Consider the following 23,182-nt stretch of genomic DNA (forward strand, 5'->3'; position numbering starts at 1 on the left):
CAATAGAATTTAATGTTGATTTCTTCTCTCTCTCATATGTCCTTTCACAGTCTTAGGTTGCTTTAAAGGTGGTCTAGAACACTGGACTGCAGCAATTGTGTCATGGAATACACATTTCTTACACCATACAGTTCTTAAACTGAAAAAAGCCCCTAAGAAAACCGGAAGATTCTATTGTAACTTGCATTAAAAGGTTGTTTCTCTCAGGAATATACTGTCAGTGTCGCAGGGCCAAAGGGTCTCAGCTAGGATCAGGTTAGCAGATGTGTTAAATTTCAAGTGGAAAGGGAAAGACCCACCCACCCTTCAGTGTGCTCCTTCACTTGAGGCCTGTTTTTCATCCATTGTCACCACAATGCCATCGCAACTTCTGCTGGTGTGGGATCTACTACCATTCCTTAAAATAGGAAAGGAATGAGAATGTGGTCTGCACATAAACACCAACGGAGTTTACAGGTCTGGAGCTGGGCAAAGACAGCAGCACTGACTGGTCTGGAGAAGGGCATCATGACTTCCTCCGCTTGTGTGACATGTGAGGAGAAGGGCGTTCAGTAAGTGATGTGATGTGTGGTATCTGAGCAGGTGCTACTGCCATCTCCTAGTCTCTATGACAAGCTTAATTTGGCAGCCCTGTGTGTTGGTCTTCTGCAGAAGTGAGAGCTGGGTTGGGAAGGGACAGGCCAAGGACCAAAAAATAGGAGCAATGGAGAGAAGAGTGTTAACCTGTCTGATAAGATTTTTGTTGAGTTGTGCTTTAGAGATGAAACAATAAATTGTGGACTTACTGAACCGCACCCATTGCATCTTTTCTGTCTCTCTGCAACATCTACAGTGAAGGCAGATCTATGGAAAGATTAATAATTAAAATATATCAGGGAAATAATACTTTTTTTTTTCTGAAATGCTGCTTTAACTGTTGTGGTGAAAGACTTTTTTTGTGTGTGTGGTTTCTAACAATATTGTGATGTGTTTGGTTCAGATTGCAGATAGGCTATTCTGTTTAAGTCCAAGGGTAATTTTTATTTGAAAAAAAATCTCTAATTCCTGAATGGCCACAACCCTTTTGCAAATGTTTCTAGGAAGTCCCAGGTCTGGTGAGGTGCACTTCACTCACTGAGAGAGGTCTTCTGTAGAAAATGGAACAAAAATCCCCAAAGACTGTTTACACAACTCTTAGACCTCCAAGGACTGTGTTAAGTTTTACACTTTTTGCTTTTGAGAGCTTTGTTATGTACTTTAATAATTCCTCCAAAACATGATTTTTGTGTAAAAAGTGTTAAAAATATTAATAGGTCTCTGGCACTACCAATGAATAATTATGGTAAAATTTTAGACTGCATATTTCATCTGTAAGATTGTTATTTGTGCTAAGTTTTACTACTGAGATTATACTTTACTACATGCTTTAAAAATATTAAAAGATAGTGAAACACAGTATTCATATTGGCAATTATGTTTATTGAGCTTATTGCCTTCAAAGAGGAAAAATTTTATAGTAATACATCAAGACAATAGGAATAAGGACATATTTGTCACAAATACTTTATTTTGAGAAAGGTGCTGCATGGAATTGATATTTTGATTTGTTTTCCTTTAAAAGGGAAATGAAAATATATGTATTCATCAGGTTGTGGGGATGTGGCTTGAGATATTTAGTGTCTTGTAAGCTAGTAACACATGCCAAAGAGAAAGGAAATGCATTCATGAAATTTACCATGTGAATTTCATGCAATTATATTGGAAATAAATAGTCCAAGAATGTGAGTGTGTAATTTGATGGTACCTGACTGAGTCATAATAACATGGCTACTGAAGAGCTGCTAAGTTTGAAGGACAGGTGTGTGTATCCGTACTCCTGCCAAAGTTACCAGTGTTGTATATAATGATGTCCCTATCATACATGCCAGAACAGAATAAGAGAAAATGCAGTGAAACATTACATGGCCACTTGTCATGGTTTGACACTGGCGCAATGCCACCGCCCCCATGAAAATGCACCTTCCCCAAATAAATGCTGTGAGATGTTATCAGGAACAGAGCAGAGCAGGCCCAAGCTTAATAACAAAGGGAAAAAAAACTTTATTAAACTACTACTACTACAGAAAACGCATAAACTAAATCCAGGATGAAGACCTTTTAAAACACCCCTCCTCCTCCCAATTCCTAAAACACCCACCATGAAACATCACCCGGGATTCCTGATCAAATTACCACCCTTCAGATAATCAATACTCAAGCTATCAAGGGAGAGAGAAGTCTCTCTTGCACCACAGATCCCCCAGGAAACACAGTTGCCACCTCCTGTGTTTCCCTGTCACACATGGCAACCGCCCGGAGAAAATCTGCCAGTGTGACACTCTCCTTTCCATGTCACAGTGCTCTCACCACCATGCAAGGACAGACTGCTCATAGGGCTCCTTTAAGGATGCTTTGCCACGGACCCAAAGATACAACAGTTCAGCTTCTCATCCTGGGACTGCAGTCCCCCCCATTTTCCCCTGGGGCCAAGGGTCCAAGAACAGAGATCATCTTCTTTCCCTCAGCTTTCTTCTGTTCTTGCCATTCCTGTGCGGTTAGAAGCTGAAGCAGGTCTCCTTGGGTCACCACTGCATCCCCCTAAAATGCAGTCTCTATTGCAGGAGATTTTGGTTCAGTCTATGGCTAACAAGAAAAGTCCAGCCAAAAGCTACTTCATCATCTCCTCCCATCTAAATATTTCTTCTTCTAACATCTCAGGTCCTGGACTGTCTCTCTTCCACTACAAATCAAGGAGGAGTAATATTTTACAAAGTTCTCATTTCCTGGAAAGGGTTAAAAGTTCAGACTCCCTGGACGGCTGATATCTCTGTCCAGCATCCCGTCTCCCATGCTGGGCATCATCCCCCCCTTTCTCCTTCTCCTCTGCCGGCAAATTTCCAGGTGCCGCCAGGCTCTCTGTCACTTTCCCTCTGTGGGGGGGGGGGGGGGGACAAAGGCATCTCCACTTCTCTCCACCCTTCCGTCCACGGGAGCTGGCTCGGTTCCAGACCCTCAGCCCCCTCGGCCTACCTGGACAAGGCCACGTGGCTTCCCTTCTCCCACCCAGCCCATAGCTGGGCAGGGGAGAGTCTGCACTCTCTGATGACTGGAACCAAAGAGACAGTTCCCCTGGGAGTTCTTGCTTTTAACCCCCTGTGTTCTCAGAGGCGTGTCCATACTTTCAGTGGTCACTCCAGGTGCCAATATCCAAACCTGACCACGGATTGGTTTGACCCAACTTCCTGGAAAAAAATTCACTTCCATGTCAAACCACGACACCAGTATGTGGTACAGTGCAATGCATTTAGCAGTTTTTGGAATATGAAATTACTCCATGACAATGCAACATGCATGGACTTCCATGTTTGTTTAGTTTATAGTTAGACTATCTATAATGGACATTTAAGTTGATATAAAAGTGCATGGTTGCTATTCTTGTTGCGTGTGTGTGTGGTTAGTTTCTTAAGGATGTGAGACAACAGAACCTTAAGCATTTTACAAGTCCAGAAAGGAACGCTGCCCTGACTGACCCTGAAACTGTGTGGCTTTTGAGGAAAATTTAGTCTAATAGGAAGCACTGAATTACTAATCTAGTGTGTTTGGGAGATGTCAGAAATGTTTGAGATGCACCTACACATTAGTGTTTTTTTGTGGATCACAGTTTGCTTTAGTAGTAAGTCTCTTAAGTATCATGATCACCTTTTCTTTCACATTACGGACCAGTCTGAGAGTTCATGCAATGGACTTCTTCTGGATTAACATAACTGGGAGAAATAATTCAGGGGGACCTAATGTGCTTTAGCAACTAACGGGCATTGTGTCCATGGGACCAGACTAGAATTATTTGAAGGAAAGGGGAAGGTTGAAATATGTGTAGTGCATACATCAAACCCATCAAGACCAGGTGTTTTGCTCAATAGATGTGTTTCTGTGGTTCACATGACTTCTAGGGAGTTTGTAGCTGATTCTGGAATGCTTTGTTGGTAGGCGGTGGAGGCAAATGCAGCCTGTGACAAACATACCACATCACGTGCTTTTGGGAGTCACCCAACTAACCAGTAGTCTGTTGCATCCTGGAGTTCTGGTTTAGATTAGGGTTTTTAATTTATGTTAAAATAAGTCAAGTTCTGTAATCCCGCGTTTCCCCCGTGTTGTTCCCCCCCGTGGTTTCTGCCCCCATGCTGCCTGTTGCCGGATCTTCCCCCTGTGCCGCTCCTGTAACCACCCCCCCGTCCGGCCCCGGGTAACCCCGTGCCTGCCACCCCATCCCCACGGTCCCGCTCAGCCCGCGGCTCGGTGCCCGCCCCTGCGGGGTTCTCTGGTTGGTCGCTGTTGCTGGCGTCGCCACCACGGCAGCCGCCCCTATTGGACGGCAGGCCATGGATCCTCTCGCCCCGCCCCTCCATAAAACCCTATCCCGCCGGCACCCAGGCGCCATTTTCTCCCATGCGAGTGCCGGGAGCGGTTGTGTCTTTCCGTCTAACCGCGCCACGTGTTCAATAAACCGTTCCTGCCGAGCACGGAGTAAATGGACAAATTCCTTACCTCTTTACCGGATCCCTAGGGCACGGTAACAGAGGCTGGCCAGCCCACGCGCCCGAGACACGGAGCCGTGTCCGGGAACCCGCAGCAGCAAACCCCGGCAGCACGTGGAAGCTACGCCACAGCCGGGCTCCCAAGAGCTGCGTGCAGCCAGGGAGAGCGAAAGCTAACGCCGCAGTACTCTTATAGTTATACAGAATAGCAATATGGACTATAGTTTTCAGTTATAAAATCAAATCAGCATTCAAAGCACCATGCAAACATTTCTGAAGCGTTGAATCCTACAGTATATTGAGAACCAGTTGTATTTTTTCAAATACAAAGTAAGTTGTATATGTCTACATTTGTATTGTATTTTACATAAGCAAGCATTATGTTCTTTTTGGATGTTAATTTCCCAAGACTACACTTCTGTCGTATCCTTGAGCCAGCACATACTTTTATTATCTCATTATTTCATATGTTAGCAAATCTAGTTTATGACACAACAGAAGAAGTTCATTAGCATTTTGAAAGGGTGGGGATTTTGAAATAGAGCTGATGAACAAGTAGTTGGCAAGCTATCTTTTGCTTCCCATTAACTATTAGACTAATTTCTGTTCACTTCAATTTGGATTACTTAATCCCAAAAAATGTGTTTGAAATTTGGCCCAAATATACTTCGAGATTCAATATATAACTTTAATATCTTCAAGTGTCAGTGTGTTTGATTCCTCCTGTTGCATGAAGTATGCATGAAGTAGTGAAGTTTATTTCATCTGGATTCTTTTACAGATTGGTAAAGACTTCTGCTAAACAGAATAAGACCTCAGTTGAGATCAGTCTTAGAAGTGGTTAAGAGTGAAGTCTGTGAAGCCACAAGAAGGCAGTCATAACTCACAAGTGTGTGGAGACACAAGGATTCCTGTGCTCATTCGTTTTTACAGCTTGTGTTTATCTGGTAGTTTTCCTGTGCGTTTGAGAAGACAGTGCTTTTAAAGAGGAAAGGTGTCCCATGCTTAGAGATGCAAACTTAATCCAAGCAATGCATAGTCTGTTTTCAAAACTACTGATCTTTTGCTGTTTCATTGGTAATGGCCTTTGGATTTTGATTGTCTTTCTAGGAACCTACTAATGATGACAGCTAGAGAACAAGTAGTATTGTGTCTCAGGATACAGGTGATGGTTGGTGATATACTTAATTTCTTTTTTAATTACTCTGGTCTATTTGAAGTTTTTTTTCTGTTTTTGGTGTATGTGAAGTTGTGGCTTTTAATGTCTTGGTCTATAACAGCGATAAAGGCTGACTTTGTATAAATTGTTTAGGAAATATCAATGCAAAGTTTAGGTCAATATAGTTTTATTTGTAGCCATCAATCTACAGGAGGACCTACCATATCATTGCCATAGGAGCTAGCACATTGCAGATGATGGCAGTGTCAACATAAATCCAAAAGAAAACCTAAGACTTTCTAAAAAATTATTTGTGATATCCGTTTTCTGGTGTTAAATCCAGATGTTAAAAATTAGGTGGCAGTGTGAGTCACATTGTGACCCATGATAATTTAATTTTGGTTTGTATTTGCAAACTGTCAGAGAATGAATTTTTGCGATGATCAGTTTTATAAGTATTTCTTACATTCAGACTTAATTAACTTAATTACTTTGGGTTAACCAGTAACCAGCATTGACTTTTCTATGGTTTAAACATCTGTGGTAAAAAAAATGGCTTCCTCTAAGGGCATTGTACATTTGATTTAGTTGTGAGGAATCACAGTGGTTAGTTACAGTAACAGAATAACTTCAAGTGTTTGTTCCAAAATGTGTTCTTGCCCTCAGCTTCTTTTTTTCAGGATGCTGTTGCACAGTGGTTTGGTGTTTTTTTTAATTTTTTTTAAGAGTTGTATGTCATTATAAGATGCCAGAGGAAATATATATACATATATATTCATATATATTCAGCTTAATGCTGAATTTTTACATGTGTTTATATAACACAGTCATAAAGTTATCTTATAGTAATATATTAAACAGTGAGACTAATATGGTGCTAAGTGCCTTTTCTCACATTAGAGTTCTATGCAGTATTTTTTTGTTGCTGTTTTTATTTTGTTCTGGTAGGTTTTATATCCTTTTTTGTTTTCTCTTGTTTGGGTGATCTTTATTTGGTTTTGGCATTGCAATTTTGGTTTGTGCTTTTGCTAACTAGAATAAAGTGTAAGGACATTACTTATACATCAGGAATAAATGAAGATGTTATTATAGACCTTAAAGCACAGTCTTGTGCTGTCAGTCACAGCATGGGCTGGCTCCCAGGGCATGGAGAGCCAGGGGCTGGGGGTGACCTCATTGCAGCTATGGCCTCTCTGAGGGGGTGGGCAGAGCTGGGTGCTGGTAGTAGGGTCATGAACAGCCTCAGGCATGGCAAAAGATGAACCAGGGTCAGGGAATGCCAGGGACAGCTGTGGGATGAGTGGGCTCATGGTGTGCTGGGAGAACTGGCTGAAGGACAGGGCTCAAGGGTTGTAATCAATGGGGCCATGTCTGGCTGGTGTCTGCTCATCACTGGTGTTCCTCAGGGTTCAGTTCTAGAGCCAGCTCTGTTCAATACATTTATCAGTGCTCTGGATGCAGCAGGTGGATGCACCATTAGTGCAAGTTTGCTGATGATACCAAATTGGGAGGTACTGGTGATTCTTTTCAGGGATGAGAGACCTTGCATAGTGAACTAGATAGGTTAGAGCATTGGGCAATGTGTAATGGTGTGAAATTTAACAAGTAAAAAATGTGTCAGTGCAGCCTCACCTAGAGTGTTGTGTGCAGTTCTAGGCCCCACAATTTAATAAGGATGTGAAAGTCCTTGAATGCTCCCAGAAGAGGGCAAGAAAGCCAAGTGGCAGGGCTGGAAGACATCCTGGGAAGTGTGGCTGAGGACTTTGGCCTTGTCTAGTTTGGAGAGGAGGAGGCTGAAGGGTGACCTCATTGTTCTCTATCTGAAAAGGAGAAGTGGAGAGAGGAAGGTGTTTATCTCTTCTTCCTGGGATCTACTGACAGGACAGATGGGAATGGCTCAAAGCTACACAGTAATTCAGTTTATTATTTGTTGATGCTTACTTTTTTCAGTTTCATTCTTTATTAGAAGCATTATAAGGCAACAGAAATACCTTACTAAGGAATCATTTCTGTAAAATACAATGTACAGTGAAATCAGAAACTATATAAGGAGCAAAATGTACTCATTTAATTTGTTTGTATTTCCTTCCTTTCTTTCCTGAACTGAAGCCAAGGAACCAGAGTATTACTGCTATTTTGTTGTATTTTCTGAATGTTTTCATCTCATACTGTTCTTCTATCCATGGCTTCTCTAGTGAATGGTCTTCAAACTTGACATACACTGGACAAGCACGTAGTAGAAAGAATGCTAAAAACATGTTTGCATAAGTTGCCCTTGAAAGAGCCAGTCTTGTTTCTGAGGTGGACTTTGCTGTTGAACTTCATAACTTTCTCTTTCACCACCTGCAGCTCCATGTTTCTCCTGTTCATTTCTGCAGAGTGATTTGGTTTCACTGGCCAGGTTTTAGTCTTCACTCTAGCCTGTTGCTGAGTCATCTCAAAGTGCATGAGGGCTTAAATTTGCTGTAACTTGGTGAAAGACTTCTGGGGTGGGTGTTCATGATGTCACCAACATAACAGGGTGTCCTCCTTTTATTTTCCTGCATTATTTTCAAAGAAAAATCTGTTCCTGTTATATATATACAAAAGCATAACTAAATAATGATAGATCAGGAGAGGTGCTACTGTGGTTGCCCTGTCCCATACATTTACTACAAGTTTGTGTTTAATCTTGATAGAAGGGCTTTGAGAAATAAATTTATCTTTGGCATTTCATATCTGTTGGTTTTGATATCTCTCCCCACTAAGGGCATAAGTGTACAGACTTACTTGAAATTCATTCCTAAGTGCATACTTCTGTATTTGGGAGCTGGAATGCCTAGTTTGAATTTGTTGATTCCATTTTGCACTTTAGTTCCACATTTCAGAGCTGGGCCTGGGGACACACAGCACTGACATAGATAAGTACCTGTATTAATTTGTGTCATAGCAAACATGCAGTCAGGAAATGCATGTTAAACACAAGTTACACTTTACTGTTACTTTTAACTTCATGCTGTTGAGATTTTTGAAAGGGTACAGAAAATGTACATTGGGAGCTTCTTTTTAAATTTATCATTGCAGCAGTTATTGATTTGTCTACTCAAATGCTCCGTTTTACTTCAGTGGGTACTGTTATTTGAAAGGTTTATTTCTATGCTTTTTTGTCATTTTGAAAGAATCATTGAGGTGGGCAGGAGAGGCCACTTCTGAGAGACAGTGGTTTCACACAAATGTGGATTGAAGATTGGGCAGGGAAGAAGAGACTTCCAAAACTGATAATAGATACACAGCTACTGTCATAGCAGATGAAGTGGCTAGTTAATTTTCATAGCTCAGGTCTGGCATTTCAAAAGAAGGGTTGTATCTCCTAACATAATTATGGACAGAGATAAAAATTAAGTAATTTTAATACTGGATTTTTTTTGCCGTTGCTCCAATTAAAGACCAGTTTGTACTTGCTTGTGAATGTTATTAACTTTCCCCCCCCCCCCATGGGGCCCACTGTAGGTAGAAGAAGATTGATTTTTCTTGCTTCTCTACGTGTATTTTTTTTCTTACAAGAGATGCTGCACAGCTTACCTTTTTTCAAGGCATAGAATATAGATGAGAATATAGATGTTTGTCTTAACTGTTTAGGGCATTTGTAGTTTAACAAAGGAAATCAAGTATGCACAAATACTTGCTGGAATGAATCTTGTAATACGATCTTGTAATCCTACAACTCTTGTAATATTTATCTGTTATTTTGTTTTAGTTTTTTTTCTCCCTCCTGTTTTTCTTTTGTAAGTTCTTTTTCTTGTACATGTCCTGGTCTTCGAAGGTCTGATTCTTGAAATTTGTCTACCATTTCCTTCCTGGCAGATTCAAAGTGTGTGGGGCTCGGGTGGTGACCCAAGTTCCTCTAATCTATCTCCTATGTGCTGTTGGAGACTGCTTTAGTTTCCTCTGCCTGACATCTTTCATATGATGTGTCAGGCCTGGGAAGGTGACATGCTTGGAGTTCACCCTGTTGGGTGCAGTTTGCTCACTTCAGTATGCAGATTAGGATGCTTCGAGGTTGCCCTGAAGATACGCTGTGCAAGGCTTAAAAATGGGTAGGAAAAGTGGTGTTTAACTCTTCCTTGAGGCCATTTCTGCACTGCAGATTGAAGCCACCACTACAGACTAAGTCAAAAGTCTCACCGGCATAAGTCAAGTCAGAATTGGATTTGAAGAAAAACAGGCATGAGGAACTGAGAATGGAATGTGGGAGCATGTGGAATGCTACAGATAAAACACAAATTGCTGATTATTTGAAATTATGGTTTCAGCCAGGTACACTGGCATGAGTAGTAATCACAGCTGAATGTTTGTGATTAACCATGTGTTAAGATGCAGAGTAGAGGAGAGCCTTCATTTAGAGTTTGTGCTTGCTCTGATAACTTGCTGTTCAAAGGAAGCCTGTAGAATTTGTTTTTCCTTACACAATGGAAATCATTCACATCATGTTAGTTTGTATGGAGTTGAAGTTGCTCAACAATATTTTTACATTTTGGTAGACTTCCTTTTTAACTCAAGTACTAATAAGTTTCAGTAGAGAAATGAAAACAGTTGTAGACATTGAAATTATCAAGTAGAGGAACCACACATCTGGGTGTTTATGGCTTTATTGTCTCAAGTAACAGATATAATTTAAAAGCAGAGGTGCTTTTTCTAGTTCATTGGAAAGTAGCAGCATAACTGAAATAAAGTGGTGAGCTGCTACTGATCTGTTATTGCAATCAGCTACTTCTGTCACATTTTATGTGAAGAAGAAAGGGAGATAAATTGAAACTAGCACATAAAATACTGTTTTAACATTGCTGCTGGCTAGATTTGTAAATGGAAATAATAAATCCTAATACAGCATTGAGAATAATACTAAAGAATTCCCACTAGCTTATGTTATTTACAGCTGTTCTAAAGTTTTATTTCTTTTATTTATGTCTCTTTTCAAAGGGGTTGGACCTGAGATGGTGCTCATAGTTAGCCAATCTTATGCTAGCGAATCTCAGTTTTAGCTAAATTTTACCACAATGACAGATAAAAATGGTATTATAAAATTAAGTAGTATTGCATGGTAATCTGCTGGAAGATAAAATAAATTTTCATAAAATATTGAAATTAAATGGTATGAACTGATCGTTTTAAAACGCTCCTAAATAACTGCAAATAAGTGTAAAGGAGTGAAAAAGAGTGGATAGGTCTTTATTATCCCCATAGCTTTCTTGGTGATACATGAGTAGAAATTGTTAGCATTTCAGTGCATATGAAAAAAAAAGGCATATATATATTTTCTGAAGCTCAGATTAAGAGTTGTGGTGAAAGCCAAACCGTTCTGTGATTCTGACTATAGAGATGGTTGAAGTCACTTACAAAATGATGGAAGTTGGAAGGGATCTTTAAAGGTCATCTAGTTCATCCCTCCTGCCCTGGGATCTTCCATGAGGTGTCATTGAACAGTTCCAGTGATGGAGCATCCACCACTCCTCTTGGCAACCTATTTCAGTATCTCACCACCCTTATCATAAAAAGTTTCTTCCCTAGATCAAGTCTAAATCTACCCTCTCTCAGTTTTCATCTGTTGCCCTTTATTCTGTCCCTATAGGCCTTGGTCTCTGTCTTTCTTGCAAGCCCCCGGCTGCAATAAGATCTCTCTGGAGCATTCTCTTCTCCAGGCTGAACAACCCCAAGTGTCTCAGCCTTTATTGAAAAATGCTCTGGTCCTCAGATAATTGTTGTGGTCCTTCCCTGGGCCCGCTCCAACAGGTCCTTGATTTTCTTGTCCTGAGGATCCCAGAACTGCATGTAGTTCTCCATGTGTGGCTCGTGAGAGCAGATTAAAGAGGATGATCCCTTCCGTTGACCTGCTGGCCACATCTTGGAAACTTTTGTGAACATTTGAGTACACACTTGTATGAAGACATGCACAAACATGATCTTTTTAAACATTCACAAAGAGAGATCCAGCTTCAAAGCATAGACTTCATAGTTGTGGTAGCAAATCACTGTATTCAGGCTTACAAACTTTGTTGAGATCAGAGCACAATGCTGCAATTTTGAAAAACCATTGTGGTTGTCTCCAATACAATGATTCTAATGTATCTATTTCTCATTCTGAATTGTCTATTGATGGAATAATTTTTACTTTATCTGTGTGAATTTTATACATAAAAAGTTATATGTTGTTGTGGTTAAGAGCCACCTGGAAGCTAAGCTTGACATGTGCTTACTCAGTTGATCCATGAGTGGGACTGGGGAGAGTATCAGAAGAGTAAAGGTAGAAAAACCTCGTGGGTTGTGATAAAGACAGTTTAATGGGTAAAGCAAAAGCCATGCACATAAGCAAAGCAAGGCGTTATTTCACTGTTTCCCAGATGTTCAGCCATCCGCTTCGTCATGCATAGTGGTGATTTGGGAAGACAAACACCATCACTCCAAATATCCATCCCTTCCTCCTCCTCCTCCTCCCTTTGGACTTATATGTTGATTATGATACCATATTGTATGGAATACCCCTTTGGTCATTTGGGATCTTGGGATCATCTGTCCCATCTGTGTCCCCTCCCAACTCCTTGTGCACCCCCAGCCCTCCACTGGTGGGATGGGGTAAGGAGCAAAAAAGGCCTTGATGCTGTGTTACCAACACTACTTCCAGCATAAATCCAAAGCACAGACCATACTAGCTACTGTGAAGAAAATTATGCGAGATAAAACCAACAAATGTAACTTATGTATATTATTTCATTATTTGTATCACTCTCTTTTTTTTTTTCTTCTTTTTTATTAAAAAAGGAGAGAGAGAGAAAGATATAGTGTTGCTATATTAGTACTTTGCATTCTGGCCTAACTGAATTCCTCCTCCTTGGAAACTGATTTCCAGATCTGTAATGGGTGCCAACAGTGATGATATACTACAGTCACATTCCCTGTGGGAATACCTTGCCTAATTCCTATGAATGGGTGTCATTTTACTCCCTCATAGACTGGCATTTGTAGCCCAGTTCTCAACTACAGATTTACCAGAATCTTCAGCCATTCTGTTTCTAGAGTATGGATTTATAAATGATGGAAGTGCATACGTAGAATGTCCTAAGAACGTCAGCTTAGGATATGTTGCAGGGTTTGTACCCCATTTCTCATGTTCAGTCATTTAGGTCTTCCTGATGTTGTTTCAATCTCCCACTATACAGAAAGTAAATAATTATTTTGTTTCATATTTTAACACCACAAACATACACTTCCTAGCTCTGAGTTTTTTCCAGAATTGGCCCTTAAGAAACGTCTCTAGAAGAACAGCAAGTTGCTGTTTGTCCCTGTGCCATTTTCATACTTTCTCTTCTCATCATGTTTTCTTTTCCTTTAGCTTAAATTATTATTTTGTATGTCATCCTGTATTGGTTGTTTTACTGCAGTCAGGATAAATCAGAGCTGTACTGTTTCCTGATCTCAGAAATGCACTTTATTATAAAAAATATAAAATATAACTGGCACAAGTGTCTTTTGGGTAACTCGTGTTGCATTTAATTGAATTTTACATTTACATAAAGGTTGTTCATTATCTTTGCTTGACAGTTTATTTTAAGTGGTGTGCAATACGGAAATGCAACTAATGGACTTTTCACCAATCACTGCTGATCTATATCAATTTCTTAAATGCATGTGTTGCCTTTTGTCTACTGCTTAGCAATTCTAGACAACAAGTGTTTACAAAGATGGACTGAAAGATGACTTTGTTCAGTTTTCCACCAAACTTGCCTGCTGAAATGCTTTCCTAACTTTTTAATGTTCCCTTTACACTTGTGTGAGCCTTTAACTCCACAAAAGGGTCTAGGAGTCAGGATTGGTACTTACACTGTGGCACAACATCATTGTCTAAGCAGAACTGGATGGTGTATTCCATTTAAATATGTTAGGGTGAATATGTCTAGCCTGAAAGAAATATTACTATTCATGTACATTTCCTCTGTCTTTCAGAACAATGGGTCACTTGCTTGGTGCCAGAATCATAAACAGTGTTCAAAGGTAAGTCCTGTTTTTTCCTCTCTCATTTATGTTACCTAGGTGCTTTCAGTCTCTTGTCTGTAGATTAAGTGCTTTTCTTCTTAGCCTGTTTTCAGAAGTGTCTGTTTATATTTTATTTGGAAACCTCAACCTCTAATAAAATATCAAAAATTAAAACCAAGTGATTCACTCTTTCAGGACAAAGGAATCGTGTTGGAGGATACATATCAAGCATAGTTAAACCAACATAATTCTGTCATTTTAAGAAAGTTTACACTGGAACCTAGTGTCTCATTTGTGGTTTTTTCAGTATTTTTGGTCAGAAAAGAGTAAAACTGTCAATAACTTAAAAACCTTCCTCCAACAGCACCAGGGTTTCAACATTCAACATTTCATTCAGTTTGGGTATTTAATTTTTATCTTGAACCTGAGTTTCTTGGAAAGTGTTCTTGCCATGAATCCCAGTGGCTCTACTGATGCCTCTTTCCCATTCTAGTATTTAAGCCCTGGAATCCTAAAGGGTAGATGGGCTAATTGTAAACTGATTCTCCTGTGCAAGAGTCTTTCTGTGGTGCCTGGATGGAAGCAACAGCACTTGGGAGCTTTAGTGTGTTTAGCTCAAGTGGAATTGTACATTTGTTGCTGACTGTTCATAAATCTCATGGAAGCTGCATTCACTGGAAAATTTGCCTAAACATCCTAAAAATGTGTTTCTACAATAATTTAGGCCTTTTTATTCATGAAGGTTGTACTGAAAATGGAGTTAAATCTAAGTAGCATTGTTCTGTATTGTTTCAACAATGCAATCGATGTTAAATGCTGATGCTAACCCTTGATTTCAAAAAATGTTGATTTCTTGTGTACATTTAAAGAATGAGATTATACATTCGCTGATCTAGCTTCTGTTGACATAAAAGGGATTGCAGGTAAATAAAACAAAGTTGATTGCTTTTATCAGTATTAAAATCCAGGGTATAACAATGTCAATATAAGAAAATAATGGAATGGAACGTTTCTTGTTAGCTGTGCCACACTGCTGAGGATTTCACTTTTGCAATGAAATGTTATCCTTAAAATTCTTCTTGAAAACCCCAAACAGATGTGCAAAAAACATATTTCATGATAACTGAATTGCCTTTGCAGGAAAGCATGAGGGCCTTGTTCCACAGTGATTCTGATACATTTTTTAAAAAATTTAGTTGTGAAGCCTACTGTGGTAAGGAATTGAAAAGGTTTTCCAATGGTTTGTGTCTGCCCAACAAAGAAGGAATCATACAAGAAAAGTAGTCCAGGTTTTACAACAGGGCAGAGGCTATAAGAATATCTCTCTGAGTCACTCCCAAGTTTATTGAATCCACATAAGGTATATATAAGCTGACACAAATTTTACCTTAAAATTGAATCAGTATCTTGAAACCAGTGTAAGAATGCTACAAATCAATATTATATTGTATTACAAAACAATGGTAGTTTAAGTTTTAAATTATTTAAAATGTGCTTTGCAGTCATGTTAACCTATCTTTTTCATTCTTTCTTAGGAAGGTAATATATTTTCCTTAAGAAAGCAGCTTTGCCATATTTAGAAAATAAATAAATGTAAACTTGGCCAAATTGTTAGCAGAGCTAAACTAAAGCATAATGTCTTTTCAGCATGGTTTTGATTTTCTGTGTTTTGCAATGCAAAGTTAAACAATTGCTTTAGCTAACTAAAATTTTCAAAGTGATGCAGGGAATTCAGTTAACCTTTTAAAAATGCAAATTCTTTTTACTTCTGGAGGAAGTTTGTATGAGTGTGACAGGTATTGCAAGATTCCACAAGGAATGGTGTGCTGCTCAACCTTACTACAACTAACATGGAAGGCCTTGTTGGAGATAAAAAGGTTGGGGGCAGCCTTGGCTGCAGTGACCATGAGATTGTGGAATTCAGTATTGGGCAAGAAGGAGGCAGGGCAGCAAGTAAGATAGCAAGCATGGACTTCAGGAGAGCAAGCTGTATCCTCTTTTGGGGTCTTCTTGGAAGAATCCTGTGGGAACAGATCCTGTGGGGAAGAGGGGTCCGTGGCTTTGCGTTCTTCTCCCTGGTCTGGGGCAATTTGGGAGCCTGGCTAAAGGCGCTGCTTCTCGGCTGGACCGGGGTTGCCTCGTGGTCCGGGTGCTCTGGCGTTCAGCGCACCGGCGTTGGCTGGCCGTGCTCTGTAACCACGCTGGGAGGAGATGAAGAGGTGAAGGAACGACCACCCTGTCTTTGCGGTTGGCTGGAGAAGGTTTATTGTCGCGTGGTGCTGCGATGGAGAGCAGTGACCTCTCCCTAGCGCTGCAGGGACAAGATGGCGATGGGATCGAGGGTGCATGAGGTTTGATAGGGGGTGGGCAGATACGGGTGGAAGCACCCTCGCCCAATGGGGACAGGCAACGTGGCGGCGACATGGGCCACAGCAACCAAGGGGAACGCGACAGGGGTGGATACAGGGTTCCGGGACGAATAGGGATGGGGTAACTGACACGGAAGTTTCAGGAATGAACAGGGGGTGGTTACAAGACTGACATGGGGAAGCTCCAATGGTGAGTGACCCAGAGTGAACCACTGCGGGGAGAACTTGGGGGTACACAAAACCGACTAACTAACATTATTAAAATTCCTAACTAAACCAAATCCAGGATGCAACAGGGGTCCAGGAGAGCTAGTTGATCTTAAGGATCACTTCTGCAAGGCTCAAGAATGATGCATCTCGGCAAGCAAGAAATTGGACAAAGTGGGCAAGAGACCTGTGTGGATGAATAAAGAACTTGTGTCATTTCTCCAGTGTAAGTAGGAAATATACAGGAGATGGATGCAGGGTCAGGCCACTTGGAATGTATATAGAGAGGTTGTCAGAGTGAGTAGAAAGGAGGCAAGGAAGGCCAAGACATCTGGAATTAATGGAATGGGGACTGTGGTAACAGAGGACAAGGAGAAGGCAGAGTTGCTGAACACCTTCCTTGCATCAATCTCCATTGACAAGACCAGCCTTCAGGAATCTCTGACACAGGAGATCTGGGTAAAGGAGTGTTTGTTGTAAGGTTTTCCCTTGGTTAGGGAGGATTGGGTTAGAGAACCCTTAACATCCATGAGTCCGTGGGCTCTGACAGGATGCACCCACAAGTGCTGAGGGCCCTGGTGAACATCGTAAGTAGGCCAAACACAGTCACCTTCGAAAGGTTATGGCAATCAGGGGAAGTGCCTGAGGACTGGAAGAAAACAAATTTCACCCCAGCCTTCAGAAGAGGCAAGAAGGAAGATCTAGGGAACTTAGCAACCTGTCAGCCTCATCTCAGTCCCTGGAAAAGTGGCGGAGTGCCTCACTCCATCCCCACATGGGTGACAAGTAGATTATCAGGAGTAGTCCTTGACCAACCTGATGGCCTTCGACAATGAAACAACTTACCTGGGTGGATGGGGAAATGCAGTGGATATTTTCTACCTCAATTTCAGCAAGGCTTTTGACACTTTCTTGCAATATCGTCATAAACAAACTCAGGAAGGAAGAACTGGATGGATTGAGAACTGACTGACTGGCAAATTGCAGAAGGATGTAATGAGGCACAGGGTCTGGCTGGGGCCTGTCACTTGTGGTATCCCCCAGGGTTCAATACTGAGCCCAGTATTGTTTCTCTTGTTCATCAATCACTTGGATGAAGGGCAGATACTTCCTCAGCAGGTTCACTGAGGGCACAAAGCTGAGAGGAGTGGCTGATACCCCAGAGTGCTGTGCAGCCCTCCAGAAGGGCCTCAACAGGGTGGAGAGATGGGCAGGGAAAAACTGCCTGAAATTCAGCAAAGGCAGGGTCCTGCACTTGGGGAAGAACAACCCTCTGTGCCAGGACAGGCTGGGGGCTGACCTGCTGGAAAATAGCTCTGGGGAGAGGGACCTGGGGGTGCTGGTGGACAACAAGCTGTCCATGAGCCAGCAGTGTGTCCTGATGGCCAAGAAGGTCAATGGGATCCTGGGGGGCATTAAGAAGAGCATTGCCAGCAGGGAGGTGATCCTGCCCCTCTGCTCAGCCCTGGTGAGGCAGCATCTGGAATGCTGTGTCCAGTTAGGCCCTACCCATAGCAAGGTCTGCTGCCTTCTTGGGGGCCTGGGTAGGGATGTCACCCGGAAACTTCCTAATCTGGAGCTTTTCTAAGACTACTACTCATTACGGATTTTCCACATAGGGAATGATGAAGTGGCAACATGTAGTCCAAAGACGATCAGAAAGGACTTCAGGGCCTTGGAATGTTTGGCAAGGGAATCTGAGGCACAAGTTATGATTTCCTCAATACTTCCAGGTGAAGGCAGCAACACTGGAAGAAACAGATGGACTGAGTCTATTACTGCATGGTTCTGTGGCTGGTATCACCACCAAAATTTTGGGTTTTTTCACCATGGAATGGTCTATGCAGCACCAGGCATGCTTGTACCAGTAAGGACTCACCTTTCTCGGGGGGAGAGTTGCTGCTTGGGAACCAGAGGGGCTATTGATAGAGCTTTAAGCTAGTTGCGATAGGGGAGGGGGACAGTATCAGGTTTGTGCCTGGTGACCTTTGGGATGAGAAGTGAGGGTTAGAGGGACAGCGTGCAAGAGGACCCTCTGCCAGTGACTCTGAAATGTGCTGGCCACACTGGAATGCACTTGCAGTCTTACGGAGACAAGCTAGGGATTCCTAATGTAACAGAAACCAACAGGGAAACACTAGAGAATTATCTCAAAGGAATTAAGGGCTGTTCCTTTAGGAAGGCAACTGGCTGACAGGCAAGCTGAGGTGCCTTTGCACCAGTGCATGCAGTGTGGGCAGCAGACTGGAGGAGTTGGAAGCCACTGTGCTGCTAGAAAGGTGTGGCGCCCTGTTGCCATTTCGGGACAAGGGGAATGGATTCAAACTGTGTCTGTGTAGAGGCATTTCATATATACTCTTCAGGCCTCCACATTCCCAGGGGCCGCATAAATGTTTCCACTAGCATGACACACTCATTGGTGTAGAATTGTTCATGTACTGAGGTTCCATTCATATTTGGTCTAGGTAATGAAAGTTAATATATAGCATTTATTTCACTTTACCAGTAGATTGCTGGCAGCCTGTCAGACTTGCTGAGTAATGCAAAGCTGGACTTACAAACAACAGCATGAGAAAGTAGAACTGCAACTTGGAGAGACTGAAAAAGAAAGTGGGCTGGATTGAGCTGGGCTCATTATTTCTTAACACAGTTGTTAGACCAGCACCTGGATCTCAGTCAGCTCTACTCATTCCTAGACACCACAGGGGTAAAAAATATATATGGGGGGAGAACTGGACAAACTGACACTCCCTTCTTTTCTTCCACTTCCAGGACTACATAAAACCCTAGTTCCTGTTGCCAGCACAGGAATTGAAAATAGAACCTCTGCAGAGGTTATTGTCTGGTCGGGGAAAGACACTTAAAGCTGGAAACTGATGGATCTAGATTTTTTATGCATCTGGCCTAAAGTCTTCCATCAAAGCCAGTGTTTGGCAAAATACTGCAAAAAATGTATTTATGCCTGTAATTTTCAGACTGTCTTTAAATAATATTTTGACATTGGTTATGCCTGTAGGTAGGTAAATATAACCTATTTTGGGCTTATCCCTCCTTTTTCCCTCCAACTAATCATATTTGTTCTGTATATCAAAACTCTGAGTTACTCTGAGTGATTATTCTAAAGCATTATGAGATACAGGTTATATACAGGATGAAGTAGAGTCTGTAGTTTATAGACTTCATCTAAAACATAATTCAGCTTGTTTCTAACACAGGTAGTCAGTCAGCTTTGCTACTGGAAGAGGTGCTTCTTCCAGTCCCTCTCTTGCAGCCCATCCACTTGCGAGGTATGGGGGAAAAAAAGTTGCCTCTGAAGTCTGAGAGGAAAAGTGTTGAATACCTCAGCCTTCTCCCTAACTCTATTTGACCACATCCTTATATTCTTGCCAGGATAGGTCTCCATACTTCCACTGCCTGTGCATTTCCTTCTTGTCCTTTAGCTTGACCAGAAGGTCTCCACTCATCTCTGCAGGTCTCTTGCTTTCCTTTCTTGATTTTTTACACTTGGGGATTGAGAGTTCTTTTGCTGTATGGAACATGTCTTTAAAGATCTGCCAGCTCTTTTCTGGTCCCTTGTCCTTTAGAGCAGTTTCCCGGAGAGTCCTGTTGACTAACATCTTGAAGAGCTGGAAGTTTACTTTCGTAATATTTTAGGTCCTGACCTTATTCTTTACCTGACCCATATCTCTCAGGACTGTAAACTTCACTAGTGCATGAATATTGCATCCCAGACTGCCTCTGACCTTCATATCACTGATTAACTCACTTGGTTAAAGCATTACAATAAACATTACATTTGCTGATCAATCTTTCCCTAACTGCTATAAGTGGATTTAAGAACTACTTGATATATGAAATATTATCAAAACCTGGCCTAAGAAAATAATCTGCAAGGCTGACTTAAATACTTCAAGGGTAGCAACTTTGCATTGGAGGTTTGCTCTTTTTGTAAATAGCAATAAATTGTTCTATGTTGTGTTTTGAATTCCTTCACTGACTCAACCTTTACTCTTGGATTTAACTTTCACATCTTTACATAATTCCTGGGTTGAGGTTTTTTGCCTCTCCTTAACTTACCCTCTAAAAATTTTTATGTGATATTTTGTCTCTTTCTCTCCACTAATGTCACTATTCTGTGTGCCTATCTATCTGTTTCTTAAAAATATGTCAAAGGTTCTTGGAAAGCCTTTTTACATCTTGTAATGAAGGGTCGACTAGAGCAGATTGTCCAGAACCACATCCAGTTGGAATTTGAGTATCTCCATATGTGAGGACCACAACCTCTCTCGGCAGCCTATTTTGTTGTTTGACGACCTACACAGTAAAAGAGTTTCTGTATTTCTTGTTTTTCGATTTGTGCTTATGGCCTCTTGTTTAGTCCATAGGCATGACAGAGAAGAGCCTGGATGCCCTCTTTTCACTGCATCTCAATGGATATTTATAAACATAAGTAAGATCCCTCCTAAACCTTTTCTCTGGGCTCATCAGTCCCAGGTATTTCAGATATTTGCACTTCTCTGTATATGGCAGATGCTCCAGCCCCTGAATGAAATTCTTGGCCCAATGTATTCTTCTTTTCTACTTATGCTTTCTAAGCCCCAAATGACTCATTCCTGCTGCCATTTGCAAAGCTCCTGTTCTTAAAATCCCATTGCCTTCCAGCGGCTATTCTTGCTAAATTGGATGTAAATGCACAGTTTTTTCGGTTCCTGCTCCGTTTTCCTGGTTTGTTTTTACAGTGTGAGCTCCACAGTTCCAAGGCTGTTCTTCTCAAGTACTTGGAAGTGCTGAGCATTTAACAGGTGCTTCCCTATAAAAACAACAGAGCTGCTTGCTGCTGAGAGTAACATGAAAGGGCAGAGTCCTGCATTGATGCTGGCTTAGTGAAAAATGTATTTTAGACTTAAGGTGGGGGGCAAGGGGGATGAAATGACTTGGAAAGGCATTTCAAGAGTTTGTGAAGTAGTCATAATTTATTTTTTTTTACAGCTCCTTACACAAGGTTTTTTTTTGTAGGCAGCTGAAAGTCAAGAGACCAGCAGGCATAATTTAGAGCTGCATGAGCTGTGGCATTTACAAGGACTGGAGATAAATGGGGATCATCATAACACACTGTGAATTGCAATACAACTTTCTTGTTACCAGTGGCTAAGGCAGCGGTCCCTGGTTGATTGATTCTGCGAGAAGGCTGAAAGGCTATTTTATGAGTTTTCAGAACTGAGAGGAAAATGTGAAAATAAAGATAAACAATTTACTAATTCTGCAGCCAAATAAACATACTGTTTGACTATCTCAAAAAGACAATTTACTTTCTGTTTAGAATAATACACACTCCTGAATTCCATATTCGAGCAATTGTTTCAGGCTTCCAGCTGAGCTCTTTCCAGGGATAATGCAGGTGGAAAGATGAGTTAATGGTTAAACAATTAGAGATTTGATACAATCTTCCATCTGTCAAAGCCCACTGAAATGAAAGCTCACAGTTTTAATTTGTGCCTCCAACATCTAACTCAGTCTGAAATGGTGTCAGCGATTTGCCCTGCCCACAGTAGTGTTATTCTTATGTTAAGCATTCCGTGCACACATGCTGAGAGACTTCTATCAAACATATTAGTGTGCATTTGAGAGATCATTAGCCTGAAGTAGCTGAAACATTCTAGGTTTCTTAGCCAGGAAACCCACATCTCTGCTGGAAAGTATGTTGAGCCACTGTTATTTACACAATAAAGCTAGAGCAGGATAGGGATAGCTTTGTAAAGTTTAGCAGGAATAGTGGTACTGTGATTTAAGTGGCACCCATAAATGGTTGAGAATTTTTTTCTCTAAAAAGATGGAATGAATAAAAATTTCTTTCTTGATCTGCTAGACAGATTATTTTTTTCTTTCATCTAGTAAAAGCTAAGGTAAAACCATTTAATAGAATGGGAGTTCATAAGAATTGATCAGATTATTGTTGTGCTATATAGATAAAAAGTCATGAGCATATAAGAAGTGATACTTCCTGTTTGCATTCTCATGGATTATTTGATTTTTTTTTTTTAACATTCAACTATAAAAAGGGTACTGAGAGAACCGTAGTGGTTAGATGATTAAAACTGTACTAGCTAATAAATAGGGTGACTGAAGTTTCTGGATATTTGTTTTTGGGGAAATAAAAGAAAGAGCTTTGTGATTCAGTGTTTGTGTTTAAAGCATTAGTGTATAAGTGTGTAGTGATTACAGGAATCCCTTTGTTCCTAAGGGCCTTGAGAACTGGCAAATAAACAGAATTGAAATCCAAACAACATTTGTAGTACTCTGTAATGTATTGCTCTATATTTGTAAATATCAAGTTTTATATTTTGGAGTATTGAAAAAACAGTTGTCTTAGAAGATGAAATAAGTGAACATGAAGTAAGTTCATATTCTTTACAGTTGCTATATTGGATCACATCAGTCATCCTTCCAGTCTAACACGTGTGTTACCAGCTGGATTCTCAATAGATAAGTAAACCTGTAGGTCTGGAATCCTACTGCTAGAAAAAAAAAACAAACTTACTTAAGCCCTATTACTTGTTTTTGTGTGATACTGTGCAACCTAAAGGATACATCCTTTTCAGAACCCTAGTTTTGGCTTCTCAGCTCTTGCTGCTTGCTGTTTTGTGCACCTTAAATTTTTTTGCCTTGGAAGAACAGACCTCGAGACTTTATGGAAGGTGTTTTCCTTGGCCTTGACTCTGAATGATGCTGCTGATAATTTTCTGTCTCTAGTAAAAATGGTTAGAATCTAGTTTCTTTTTTCCCTTATTAAAAGATTATTACAACTGCCAGAGCCCTTACGAGGGATAGGGAGGAAAGGATCAGATTGGTTTTATGTCCCTATAGCCCAGGTTTTGCTAATGAGGGAT

General features: G+C 40.9%; 1 protein-coding gene across 1 annotated transcript in view; it reads left to right on the forward strand.

Moving 5' to 3' along the window:
* Window positions 1-23,182, forward strand: part of ANOS1 (anosmin 1) — a 125,555-nt gene that overhangs the window by 12,609 nt on the left and 89,764 nt on the right. Inside the window, exon 2 of the mRNA XM_053934987.1 lies at window positions 13,690-13,737. Within this exon, the coding sequence (XP_053790962.1) occupies window positions 13,690-13,737 (48 nt within the window). The remainder of the gene's footprint in view (window positions 1-13,689; window positions 13,738-23,182) is intronic.

The sequence above is a fragment of the Vidua chalybeata genome, chromosome 2 (genome assembly GCF_026979565.1).
Source record: "Vidua chalybeata isolate OUT-0048 chromosome 2, bVidCha1 merged haplotype, whole genome shotgun sequence".
Lineage (NCBI taxonomy): Eukaryota > Metazoa > Chordata > Aves > Passeriformes > Viduidae > Vidua > Vidua chalybeata.